Genomic DNA, 14,290 nt, shown 5'->3' on the forward strand with positions numbered 1-14,290 from the left:
CCCTTTAACTTAGTGGGACTCAATCACTGCCCTCGTGCACTTCACTAGCGAGGATGCTGTCGGCGGTTTTACTTTCATGCGAGGCCTATTCAATTTCAAAAGCATCCATGTTTACACAGGATTGTGTCACTGTGTACCTGGCGGCTGTTTTCGAGGAATATTGAGATTATATCATGTTCCATTGTGTCAGACTGTAACTGTACTGCATAAATATGGGAAATGCTACATTTGTTTAAAAAAGAGGATAGGGTGCTCTCTTGTTTAGGGAGCGGGTGAACGGGCGAAAAGAACATCACCTTTACCTGACAATGCTTGTCTGTAAAACTCGGAGGAAGGACTGATTAAAAAAGTAATCCTGCCTCTGCATTCCGCACCCAGGCTGTAAATAGTCCAACTCTACCGCCGAGGAGAGCTCCCGAAACAAGGCATGGCGGCTGTTCACGTCTTATTCCAGAAGGTTCTCTTTTTTTTGGTGTTTGCTTTCATTTTGTTCTCGTAAATGTGATGCAGCAAAACACTTTACCTTGAAGGACTGGCTTTGTTGCGGATGCAATCTCTCGACCTATCTAAAATAAGGGGCCAGTGCTGCAATAAAAATCCAATAGTGGGCAAGGACCCCACACGCTGAAGGGCGCCAGACTGCTCTGAAAACCAGAAAACACAATCCAATCTCCAGGAGATGGTTGAATGAATGTCATTTTGTCTAAAAATCCTAGCATTATGAATAGGTTAATCGATAAATAATGCTAGGATTTTTCTATTCTGTCTTTATACATATCAACTCATCCACCCATGTTCCCATTCATCTCTCTAGCCATCTTTTCCACATCTGTCCCTTTTTCACTGCTTGTTTTCTGTATCGAAATGTATTTCAGCTCGTGGCACCCATGGAAGTCCGGATTCGGAACTACACACACGGAATATCCATGAGGATTTCAGGCCTTGGAAAGGAGGCCATCAGTCCTATCACTAGTGAGCGACATCGACTGGAAAGTAACCATTCACTCTTGTATTTAGTGAATGACATCTATTGGGAAAAAGGCCTCCACCCTTATCAGTTGTGATCTAGACCAGTAGTAAAGGAGCCCCTTACTCCTCTCACTAGTGAGCTACTCACTCAGATTGGAAATAATTCATTCTTTTCAGCAGTGAATAACACAAATAGGGAAGGAGTCCCCACCCTTTATCAGTAGTGATTTAGAGCGGTGCTGAAGAAGTCCCTCACTCCTCTCACCACTCTGTACCTAGTGAGCTATATCTATGGGGAAGAAGGTCTTCACCCTTATCACTAGTGATCTAGACCAGTGGCGAAGTCCCTCACTTCTCTCAATGGTGAGTTACACCGCTGTAAATTTACCATTGCGCTTGCATGTAGTGAATTACATATATGGGGACAAAGGCATTCACCCTTTTCAATGATGATCTAGACTAGCAGGGAAGGAGTCCCTTAATTGTCTCCCCATTGGTTGGAAAGTTACTATTCTCTCTTGTATCTAGTGAGCTATATCTATGGGGAAGAAAGTTTTCACCATTATCACTAGTGATCTAGACCAGTGATGAAGAAGTTCCCCACTCCTCTCAATGGTGTGTTACGACGTTGTAAAATTACCATTGCCCTTTTTATTTGTGAATTACATCTATGGGGAAGAAGGCCTTCACCCTTATCAGTGGTGATCTAGACCAGCTGTGAAGGAGCCCCTCACGTCTCTCCCCATTGGTTGGAAAGTTACTTTTTGCTCTTGTATGTAGTAAATTACATCTACGGTGAACAAAACCTTCACTCCTATCAGCAGTGAACAACACGAGTGGGGAAGGAGTCCCAACCCTTGTCAGAAGAGACCCAGGCCAATGGGGAAGGAGCCCCTCACTCTGTCACCTTAGTTCGCAGCAGTGCTTAATTTGTAAATAAAAAGGTGCCGGTGCCCAAAGCTCTCCCCTTAAACACGCAGCTCCTGCAAATAAATGTGTGAACATGGGATACTGAAGCGCGTAATCCTGAAGCCACCTCAGGCCTCTTCAATCCATATAAAGCCACTCCCTGCCCCTTCTGCTCACTGTTGCAGCTTTCTACTATCTCCCTTTGTGACGCTTTTTCGTTTTTCTCTTCATCTGTCTTTCCCATATGTTTCTTTTGCTCGCAGCAAATGCTTGAGGCCGAAGAATAAGCCCCGGCCCTCAAAAATGAGTGCAGGTGCTCAGCACCGGAAACAACAAGCACAAATTAAGCACTGGTTCGCAGCACACAAGCATGCAGAGGGCAGAATGCACACAGGCACTACCTTCATTTACAGTTGTGTCTGGTTGAAAGTGTGTCTGTCGGTTGCAATAAGCAGTGAACGAAACAATCCAGCAGCAGATGCCTAATTCACTGAGGAGAAATTTCATTTGCAAAACAGATTCTCCACTTTTTCGCAAATCAATTTACTTGGATGAGATCCTTGTTTGTTGTGGAATTTGGCAGCTTTCGTCGAATGTTGAAAGGTTTTCACCTTCCTCTGTCCATGTGAACTAGTGAACCACTGCAAGTATTCGAGCCAGCAGTGAAACCTTGAGCACGGCAATCAGAAATGTCATTTTTTGGCCCAAGAGGAGGAAAAGCGGGACACCGCATTTTTTCGCTTCTGCTTTTCATGAAAAAAAAACCAAAACATTTCGCTCGGGTCTGTTCATGAGTGGGGCCTACGCATGGAGTGTTTGTGTGTGATGCACAATGACAGCTGGAACACTCTTCTCGTGATGCTATTTCAATCAGAGTGAAGTGTTAGAAGGTAGTGCGACTGACACAGGCTGACTTCCCTACCATCCTGGAGAGGGCAAAGGTTATGGTTCTTGGGCGTGGTTGGCTGTAGAGGGACAACCCACAGGAATGCACTGAAGCCCAAGTGGCTAAGATGGATGTTGTTGGGCGTAGAACCAGAGCGACACTGGGCCACCCATATGCATGCAGTGGCTATGGGGAGCTAAGGGAAATGAAATGTAGAGAAGCTGATGACTGGCGGATGCACTGCACTGACACAGGCTGCCATGGCTGGTGATCTACGTATTCCACCCGAGGGTGATGGAGACGTAGTCCCCAGGCATGCCCAGAACTGCAGCAACGGCATATGCCAAGGCGAGCTCCCACCCAGAGGCAACGCAGGGGAACATTCGGACATGCACTGCACACAGGCAGCCAAGATAATGACGTAGAGGGACCACCCAGGAGAGACACAGGGGCAATTTACGGGCAGACACAGGCAGCCAAGACAATAATCTGAAAGGCCTCGGCGGGGAGGGGACAAATCACAGCCATGACTGGATGCAGGCAGCCATGACACAAATTCTATATAGTGTACCAACCAGCAGGATGTAAGCAGTCCACATGCATGCACGGTTCGGCAGTCGGAGTGAACGATCTAAAGAGAGCATCTGTGATCCCTCCGTACAATATATTTATCTATATGGGTGTGCTTGTATGTCTCCTAACACACACAAGTCTATCCACCCCAATAGTGTATACATTAAACTCCCTGGCAGCCATGAATACATGGTTCATGCATCCAGCTATTCACTCTCTGTCTGTATTCCAATTTACATTTTTTTCATTTGCAAAACTGTGACAATCATAGCATTCAATTCAGGGTGTGATTTGTGGCACACTCTAATAACAAAACTGAGGTTTCACTTCCCCTTGAACAGGACATGTGACCCTCTGCTCCTTTCCCGCAGGTTACAGACTTAGGCGTGGTGAATGCCGGAGAGCCACTCTGTGCCTGCCGCGAGACAACAAAAGATTCACGGGACCCAGGGCTTTAAGTGGGCCGGGTCCTGCCTGGGCTCAGCACCATCAGCTCTAAAAAGCAGGTGCTGCGACAGGGCCCTCCATTTTTGCCCTCGGGGTGAAAAAAAAAATCTTACCTTCTCAGTAGTTCCACCCTGCGCTGCCTTTGATGTATCTTCAAAGAGACTCACAGTCGAGCATCATGCATCATTTTAGAATTGAAGCATTGTCAATATTATATACAAAGAAGCCGCTGTTGTTGCTTATTTATCTTATGCAACTAACAGCCATTGACAAAGCCAATAGTACTGGCTTGTTGTAGGTGTAATGTTACTTATTATATTATATATCTGGATGTAATGACAGAAAGGAGCAGCAAAATACCAGTCGGGCGGCACACTATGCTAAGCACAGGTTTTTAGCTGAGGTGTTTTTAAGCCACGCCCTTAATTACATCAGCCACGCCCTTTTGAGAGACCCCTCAGTTTTTCATCCCACTTAAAGCCCTGATGGGACATATACACGGAGCCCCTTACTCCATCACTAGTGCGTTACTCATGTCAGAGCAACCCAGCGTTCCTACCTTTGATTTACACTAGGATGAAAGGAATAATCTCACCTATCAATTCTAAGTGACACCAGGGGAGAAGGAGTCATTTACTCCATCATTAGTGAATTGGCAGCTGAGTAATCTAGCCATTTGTGATCCATTAAGTTATCACTTCTGAGCTACATTAAGGGAAGAATCTCAGTATTCCCAGCACTGCAGAGTTACACCAACGGGAAGGAGCTTCAGATTCCTATCACAACAGAGTTATACCAACGGGAAGGAGCTTCAGATTCCTATCACAACAGAGTTATACCAATGGGAAGGAGCTTAAGATTCCTATCACAACAGAGTTACACCAATGGGAAGGAGCTTAGGATTCCTTTCACAACAAAGTGACACCAATGGGAACAAATTTAACATTCCCATCACAACAGAGTTACTCCACTGGGAAGGATCTTAGCATATCCATCACAAGAGTGTTACACTAAAGGGAAGGAACTTAACATTTCCATCGCTAGAGCGTTACAGCAACTGGCAGAAACTTAAGATTCCTATCACAACAGAGGTACACTAACTGGAACAAACTTAACATTCCTATCACTACAAAGTAACACAAATGGGAACAAACTAAACATTCCTATCATAACACAGTTACATAAACAGGAACAAACTTAACATTCTTATCACAACAGAGTTATACCAACCGGAACAAACTTAACATTCCTGTCACAACAGAGTTACACTAATGGAAAGGATCTTAACATTACCGTTGCTACAGTGGTCCACTAAAGGGAAGGAACTTAACATTCCCATCACTACAGTGTTACAGCAACTGGCAGGAACTTAAGATTCCTAACACAACAAAGGTACACTAACTGAAACAAACTTAACATTCCTATCACTACAAAGTAACACGAATGGGAACAAACTAAACATTCCTATCATAACACAGTTACATCAACGGGAACAAATTTAACATTCTTATCACAACAGAGTTATACCAACCGTAACAAACTCAACATTCTTATTACAACAGAGTTATACCAACCGGAACAAACTTAACATTCCTGTCACAACAGAGTTACACTAATAGGAAGGATCTTAACATTATCATTGCTACGGTGGTACACTAAAGGGAAGGAACTTAACATTCCCATCACTACAGGTTACACCAACGTAAAGGAATGTAACAATCCTGTCACAACTGAATTACATGAATTAAAAGGAACTTAAATTCTACTTTCTTCAACGTTACACCAAAGGGAAGAAACTCATGATACGTATTACAACACATCTGCACAAATGGGAAGGAACTTAATATTCCTATCCCTACAGCAGTACATGAAAAGGAAGGAGCTTAATGTTCCTTTTCCTACAGAGTTACAACAAGTGGAAGGCGAATAATATTCCTATCACTACACAGGGCTCGAAAACTCTTTTGCTATGGCAGTTGTATTTTATGAGGTCGAGCTATTTTTAGATTCCATTGGACCCTTCTGGCAGTGGACAAAGAAGAGGTATTCTGTTCAGGCAGAAACTGAATTAGAAATTAAGATGCCTTTAAATCTTATTCTTGTCACACTTGCTCTGTGTTCAGAGATGGAGGTCAAAAGTCAGTTTGTCTTCTTGCAATGGAAATACTTTTCCTTCTGACTACAGAGTTCCAAGATTTTGTAAGGTGAACTGTCTGACCTATGTGAAATGAAAAGCTTTAGGTTTCAGTTTTTTACTAACACACCACATTTATATAACTAAGTCAACTTTACAAACATTTAAAAATACATTTTAGTAGCAGTGAAAGGCCATTGGTTGTACTTCTGTTATGAAAAAAATATTTTAATAGGATGAAAAAAAGTCAGAACACTTTACTTGGTGATGTGCAAATGATAAATGTTTTCTGAAACCTAATTTGACAGATTATTGTTAATACACTATATAGTTTTATCAGTAAAGCTGCAAGTTAGTGGGAAGGTTTTTGGACATTTCTTGAAAATGTACTGTCTGTAAATGACAGTGTGCTACCACATCATGCTTTAGTGATATATTTATTTAAAGTGAGTGTTTAAACATAAACTGAGAAACAGTCCTACCCTGATGGCAAAACTATTAGCAAACTAAGACGCAAGTCATGCATGAATCATGCGTTCCCTATATGTCGGCTAGATTTATTATACACAAAAACAAACGTTTTGTGTATTTAATAAAACAAAGGAGGATTTTTTTTACAGCAGAAATGCTGAACTCCCATATTTGAAGGTACACTCGTGAGAATGAAGAAAAAGGCGACTGTAAAATACAATATTTGCCTAGGATCACACAATTTGAGACCCGTTTCCGGGTCAAGTACATTACAGTTAGGTCTAGTAGATTATTCAAGCTACTCGACCTGCAAGTCTAGTAACATTTTAATGATTTTTCAAGGCCTGGTACAGCATTATCCCAAAGGGAAGGAACATAAGATTACCCTCACTACAGATTTATACCAAAAGGAAGGAACTTAACATTCCCATCGCTACAGTGTTACACTTAAGAGAGCGATCTTAGCATTCCCTTTCCTACAGAGTTACAACAAGTTGAAGGAGATTAATAGTCTTATCACTACAGCATTATCCCAAAGGTAAGGAACATAAGATTCCCCTTGCTACAGAGTTACGCCTAAAGGAAGGTTATTAATGTTCCCATTGCTACATCATTACAATAAAGGGAAGGAACTTAACAACTTAACACTTCCATTACTACATAGTTACACCAAAGAGAAGTAACTTAAGATTCTTCTCACCACAGAGCTACACCAATGGGAAGGAACTTAACACTTCTATCACAGCAGAGTTACACCAAATGGAAATAACTTAATATTCCCATTGCTACATGGTTACACCAAAGGGAAGATACGTAACATTCCCATCACTATAGAGTTACACCAGGAGGGAGGAGATTACAATGTCTCGCTACAGATTTTCATTAATGGAAAGGAACTTAATATTCTGATAACTACAGAGTTACATCAACAGGATCGAACTTAACATTCCTATTGACACAAAATTACACCGAGGGGGCGGAGCTCTAGATTTACATAATTACCCCAATGGGAAGGAACTTAACATTCTTTTCACCGGAGAGTTACACAATAGGAAGGAGCTTAAGAGTCCAGTCACTGCTGGAAGAGGTGGTATACAAAGCAGGGGGTGCCTCGAAAATTCTGACAACATTTGGGGCCCTTGGAAAGAAAGGTACATGCATCATATATAATGACAACTTTACATTAATGAATGTGTACCCAAGATAGATGGTAGGACGCCTAGGGATCAATGAATAGGGTACCTACATGAACCTTTTTATCAGGAGTTTAGGAAAGCGGGCCTAATTATGGAATTTGGCAAGAGTTTATTCTGTGTCTATGTGCAACACCTGTCCACTACGTTGGAAAATTACATTTAATAAACATTTTAAAAAATCCCATCACTGCAGAGTTGCATCACTGGAAAGGAGCACAACATTCATATCACTAGAGTTACATCAACTGGAGCAAGCTCAACATTCCTACTACTATAGAGGTACAACAACAGGAAGAAGCTCAACATTCCCAACACTGCAGTTACACCAGTGGCAAGAAGCTGAACATTCCCATCACTGCAGTTACATCAGTGGAAAGGAGCTGAGCATTATCTTTTCTGCATTTTCACCCATGGGAAGGAGTTAAACATTCCTGTCCGTATAGAGGTGCACCAATGAGAAGGAGCTCAACATTCCCATCACTGCAAAGTTACACCACTGGGAAAGAGCTCAACATTCCTATCACTGAGAGGTATCAACTATTGCTACAAAGCTAACCCAATGGAAAGGAGTTCAACATTTCCATAGCTGCAGTTACACTAGTAGGAGGGAGCGCAACATTCCCATTGCTTACACCAATCGGAAGGAGCTTAAATCTACTGTTGCTGTAGATACACTAATAGGAAGGATCTCAACATTCCTATGGCTAGAGTTCCACCAATGAGAAGGAGAGCAACATTTCTATTGCAACAGAGTTACACCAATAGGATGGAGCGCAACATTCTTATCACTATAGACTTACACCAATGGGAAGGAGCCCAGCATTTCTACCACTGCAGAGGGACACCCACAAGTACAAGTTCAATATTCCTATTGTTACTGAGGTACACCAATGAGAAGAAGCTCAACATTCCTATTACCATAGAGATACATGAACACCAACATTTTTAAGAAGGGAGGGAGTTAAACATTCATTTTGCCACAGGGGTACAACGAGAAAGAGCTCAATATTATTGTCGCTACTGAGTTAGACTAGTGGGAAGGAGCTAAACATTCTTTCTGCTACAGAGGTACACAAATGAGAAGGAGCTTAACATCCCTGTCACTAGAGAGTTAGACCAATGGGAAGGAGCTCTACATTCCTTTCCCCACAGTGTGGGGGGGGAGCTCCAGGGCCCCCCTCAGCACAGTATCTGACCTGAGTGAGTCTGGAGGGTGGGCCCCTTCATGTTCTTTGCAGGGGGCCCCTCTAGTTTCGTTACGCCACTGCCTCGATCCAAGCCCTACAAAATATAAATTAAAGGGAATGACACCCCCATTCAAATCACTTCAGGGGAATGGGCGTATTCCTTTTGTTACTAGTCAGTGCTTGCTTGGTGAAGGAGCCCAGCATTAATATAATTTATCAGACATACTCATAAGGAATGACCCTATATTCTCATTAGTAGGTAACTGCACCCATGAGGGAGGTCAACATTCCTATCACTCATAGTTACACCTTTCAGAAAGGAACTCTCTTTCCTTTCACATAGGGTTACCCCCTTCAGAAAAGGAGCATCCCACTGTTGAGTAAGACCAATGGGAAGGTAACCCACCATCACTCTTAGTGGATTGCATCAATGAGGAAAGATCCCAGGATTTCTCTTACTGCAGACTCAGATCGATGTTGGAGGAGCTCTGAGTCCTTTCAATGTAAGTAATAGCATGGGGAAGTGACCCAATAACCCCTTTCCGTGGGCCTACAATGCTGGAGAAAGATGCTCTCCTCCTATTACTGGGATACCAATGGGATAGGAACGATTCAATACTATTAGTGTAGAGCCTTCGAGAGGAGCAGGAGCACTTTCTTGCCATTAAAAAGGAATCACTTAAATGGGAATAAAGTTCAGGATTAATAACATTGGTGAGATACACCCACAGGAAAGCAGCCCAGTGCCCATAGCACCAGTGCCACACACCCAGTAGGAAGGGTGCCACTTAGTCCCAAGTGTTACGAATGCCTATATTCCTATTAGTAATAACTATTCCAATGGGAAATATGACTTCTATATTGACAACTGCAGAGGTACATCAGTAGAATGGGAGCCCTCATTTCCTGTCTGTGCACAGGTACGCCAAAGTGAAAGGGGACATTATTTACTATTATTGCGGAGTTACTCTAATGGGTAAGGAATCCTCCTTCCCTTCACCAGTGAGTTACACCAGAGGAGAAGGAACGCAACATTTCTACTGTTAGTCAGTTACATCAATGTTCATGGGGCCCAACATGTCTACCATTAGTGAGTTACATCAATGTGGAAATAGTTCAGCATCCCTACTAATAATGAGTTGCATCTGTGTGGAAGGAGCATAATATTCCTACCATTCGTGATTTACATCAGTGTGGAAGAAGTTCAATATTCCTCCCATTATTGAGTTACCTCAACGTTTAAGAAGTCCAACATGATTACCATTAGTGTAGTACACCGGTGGAGAAGGAGCCCAACACTGCTGCCATTGGTGAATTACGTCAACGTATAAGGTGCCCAACGTGTTTACCATTAGTGAGCTACATCAATGTGGAAAGAGCTCAACATTTGAACCATTAGTGAGTTGCACTAGTGTGCAAGGAGCTCAACATTTTACATTAGTGAATTGCATCAAAGCAGAAGGAGCCCAACCAACATGTTTACCATTAGTGCGTTACAAGAATGTGAAAAGAGCTCACTATCCCTAACTTTCGTGAGGCACATCCATGTGAAAAGACCACAACATTCCTACCATTGGATTTACATCATTGTGGAAGTAGCTCCCCTTTCCTACCCTTATAAGTTAAACCAATGTACCTTTTTATCATTAGTGAGTTATGTTTATAGGGAAGGTAGCACACATTGGGGGTGATTATGACCTTGGCGGACGGCGGAGGCCGTCCGCCAAGGTACCGCCGCCAAATGACCGCACCGCGGTCAAAAGACCGCGGCGGCCATTCAGACATTTCCTCTGGGCCGGCGGGCGCTCTCCAAAAGAGCGCCCGCCGGCCCAGAGGAAATGCCCCTGCAACGAGGACGCCGGCTCAGAATTGAGCCGGCGTAGTTGCAGGGGTGCGACGGGTGCAGTTTGCACCCGTCGCGTATTTCAGTATCTGCATTGCAGACACTGAAATACACAGTGGGGCCCTCTTACAGGGGCCCCTGCAGTGCCCATGCCATTGGCATGGGCACTGCAGGGGCCCCCAGGGGCCCCGCGGCACCCCCTACCGCCATCCTGTTCCTGGCGGGAGACCCGCCAGGAACAGGATGGCGGTAGGGGGTGTCAGAATCCCCATGGCGGCGGAGCGCGCTCCGCCGCCATGGAGGATTCCCGCGAGCAGCGGGAAGTCGGCGGGAGACCGCCGACTTTCCGCTTCTGACCGCGGCTGAACCGCCGCGGTCAGAATGCTCGTGGGAGCACCGCCAGCCTGTTGCCGGTGCTCCCGTGGTCGGTGGCCAGAATGACCCCCATTATCTCTTTTGGTGGAAGAACAAATACTCCTCTCAGTGAGTTATAGGTAGGTGCAATAAGCCAGACATTGCAATCACTGATGAGTGATGGCAATGCGAAAGATGCCCCTCACTCCCATCATTAGTGAATTACACCAATTGGGAAAGAGTACATCATTGCTACTGCTAGTGAGTGAAAACAATGTAAAAGGAATCCCACTTTTCTAACCATAGTTAGCTACATCAATGTGAAAGGAACCCAACATTTCTAACACTAGTGAGTTACATGCCCCTCACCTCTTCACTAGTGAGTTACACTCATTTGGAAGAAATCTATTTTTTTATATATTTGCTAAGTCATACCATCGGATAAGGAGCACCTCCAACGGTTATATTCTCTCTGAGAATCTGCTACTGCAGTCAATAGTGGGTTTCACTAATGCAGAGGCAGATTCTTACACCAGTGCAGCAATTTAAAAGTGGGGAGGCTGAAAATGATGGAACCTGTGATTACCTGTAACAGATTATTTACAAAAGAGAACAGTTAAATAAAGGGGAGGAGCTCAACATTCATAGTACTCCAAATACTCTATTGAGAGAGGAGGCATCTTTCCCTACACAGGCTGACAGACCACTGTGGGAGTTTGACATAGTCCTATAAGTGCAGCCACAGACAGGGCTCACCTGGCTCAGAGACGCTGATTGGCTCATCTCCCTTCCAATCCACAACCCCAGTCCAGTCTCTTTCCAAGGCACCAAGAGGACTTGTCCATGTCTTCAATGAACCTTTGCTCTCGGTCCAATCTGACTCTGATCCACTCGGAAAAGTTTCGCTCATCCGAGATGGCCAGGACCCTCTGGAGGCCTGGGCGCTTGTCCATGCTGACTTCCTGTCTGTCTCAGTGGCTGTCTGGCCAGATTCTGGTCCTCTGGGGGTCAGGGTTGCAGCCCCACCAGGTTCCAGTGCGGAGTGAGGTTTTGCCTCCCACGCTCCGGAAGTGGTCCCATCATTGAGTCCATCCGGTTGTGGTGGTTCCCTGGTTCTTTCACCCTTTGGCTCTGGCAGGGTTACAAATGTCCTGATACCTGGTTCTGAGGAGGTTCCACCTCTTGTGTCAGGTGATTCTGGTAGGTCTGGGTCTCTTGACTCTTCTGAAAAGGTCACTGCAGGCCTTGCTGTTCCTTGTCCCAGTACATCTTGACCCGGAGAGCTTCTTGTTGCACCTGCTGCCCTTGTATCTATCACCATCCTTTCAGATCGATTCAGAACTCGAACTCTTTTCCATTCTGATGCGGATCGTGTTCCTCCCGGTTCAGGTGGGGTCTCGGTGCCTCGGGTCTGAACTGCAGAAGCATTTTGTTTTTGGAAGGTGTGATAATCAGCAATTTTGTTTCGGGGTGACCGAGCATGTATTAGTCGGCCTTGTGATCCACCACCAGCTCTGCCAGGTTCTGGCAGCGTCTGGGCCTCTGTATTAGCCAGGTCAGAGGGGATATGTGTTTCTGTCTGCCCACCTTCTGGTCTCCAGGACTGGGAGGGTTCCAGAGCTTCAGATCTCCTTGATTTTGAAGAGACCAGCACCTTCGCCATGCCAGTTTCCGTGATCGTTGGTTCTGATAGGATGTGGGTTTCCGGTACTGCTCTCTCTAGTTGTGATGGGATGCGAGTCTGAGTATCTGCTCTTGTAAATTCTGATGGGATGCTAGTCTGTGTTTTATGTCTTCCTGATGCTATGTCCGTGTGTGTTTCTTGGCTACCTGATTCATACGGGATATAAGTTTGTGCCTCTGGTTCTGACGGGAAGTGAGGGTATACTCCTCGTCTCCTTGGTTGAGGTGAGATGTTATTTTTTGCTTCAAGCCTTCCTCGTTCAGGCAGGATGTGTGTCTGTGCTTCTCGCCTCACTGATAGAGATGAGATTTGAGTTTGTGCTTCTGTCATCTCTGCTTCCAATGGGATGTGAGTGTGTGCTACTCGTCTCCCTGGTTGGGCTGGGGTGTGAGTAAGTGATTCCTGTCTACCTGGCTCAGATAGAACGTATGTAAGTCCCTCTCGCCTCCTTGCTTCTGGTGCATCATACGGGTGTCCTGTGCTCTTCTCTTGTGGTGTAACGCTGACCTGCGTGCTCGCCTGGACGGATGGGTCCATTCTTTGCGAGAGGTGGTGACCTGAGCCCGGCCGTACATTCCAAGAAGTCACAAATGTTGTTCTCTCTATTTCTGAGGTGGGGTACTGAGTTATCCCCCCTCGGGGATGAGCGTGGTCTCTTCTCAGTGCTGTGGAGCTCGGTCCCTCTGTTTTCCCTCCCTCTGTCCGGGACAGCGGCTCTGCCACCCCCGGACTGTGCAGCATCCCCTCTCCGGCTCTCAAGGATGCTTCCCCGATCTCGCTGTCTGCCTGTGCAGTTCCCAGGTGCGGATGTGAAAAGGTCTGCGAGGTTCCGATGAGGCGATCAGTTGACGACTCGCCCGCGGCTGTGGGAGGATAGAGGGGCGCTTCCCGCCGTTTGCCTAGCCTTTGGATAGCTGCTTCGGTTCTGCCCAAGAAGAGTCCGGTGGAAGTAGAGCCCGCGGGAGGTAGAAGAAACAGAAGCACCAGTAGGACAGGGGGCTGCCCCGCAGTACACGGGACCATGGTGCTGAGCAGCAGGCTCAGACCTGGTGCATGGTCCAAACACACAATACTTCCACCAAGGGAGCCAAGGGGAGACGGAGATCAAGCCAAGGAGAGGTAAAGCAGAGGGAGATCCGAGCCAGGGGGAGAAATCCGAGCCCAGTGCAGAGGGGGATCTGAGTAAGCGCTGGAGCTCCGAGCCGAGGGCACGGGGAGATCCGCGTGAGCAGCCAGGCTTGGCAAGTCCTCCCGCGGCTCAGGGGCTGACAGTGGCGGGGGCCGCCCGCATCTGCCGCCTCCGAGCAGTGGCTGGGCGAAGGGACGCTGCAAGTGACTGGCTGCTTCACGCTGATCCAGTGAAGCCCGACCCCAGAGCAGGATAAGGGCGGGTTCCTGCTGGAGGCTTGACATCAGCAGCGGGGCTGCTCCTGAGCCAGGCCGGGAGCCCCTGCAGCCCTCCTCGGGAGCACCTAAGTGTCCTGCTGCGACGGAGCGAGGGGGGACGCTGCTCGCCTGCCGGCGTGGGATGGTTACCACCCCCCTCACCCACAGGAACACAACACACCCGCCCCTTCAGACATTCGCTGCCACCCAAACTGTAGGTACTGCACAAAACACCCTCACATATCCTTCGC

At 46.0% G+C, this 14,290-nt stretch overlaps 1 protein-coding gene across 1 annotated transcript in view; it reads right to left on the reverse strand.

Annotated features, from left to right (window-relative positions):
- The window catches only part of HEG1 (heart development protein with EGF like domains 1), a 215,594-nt gene extending 201,776 nt beyond the window's left edge, over positions 1-13,818 (reverse strand). The window contains exon 1 of the mRNA XM_069224283.1: positions 11,726-13,818. Within this exon, the coding sequence (XP_069080384.1) occupies positions 11,726-13,676 (1,951 nt within the window). The 5' untranslated portion in view covers positions 13,677-13,818. The remainder of the gene's footprint in view (positions 1-11,725) is intronic.
- Between the last annotated feature and the right edge of the window lie 472 nt (positions 13,819-14,290).

Source organism: Pleurodeles waltl, chromosome 3_1 (genome assembly GCF_031143425.1).
Source record: "Pleurodeles waltl isolate 20211129_DDA chromosome 3_1, aPleWal1.hap1.20221129, whole genome shotgun sequence".
Taxonomy (NCBI): Eukaryota; Metazoa; Chordata; class Amphibia; order Caudata; family Salamandridae; genus Pleurodeles; species Pleurodeles waltl.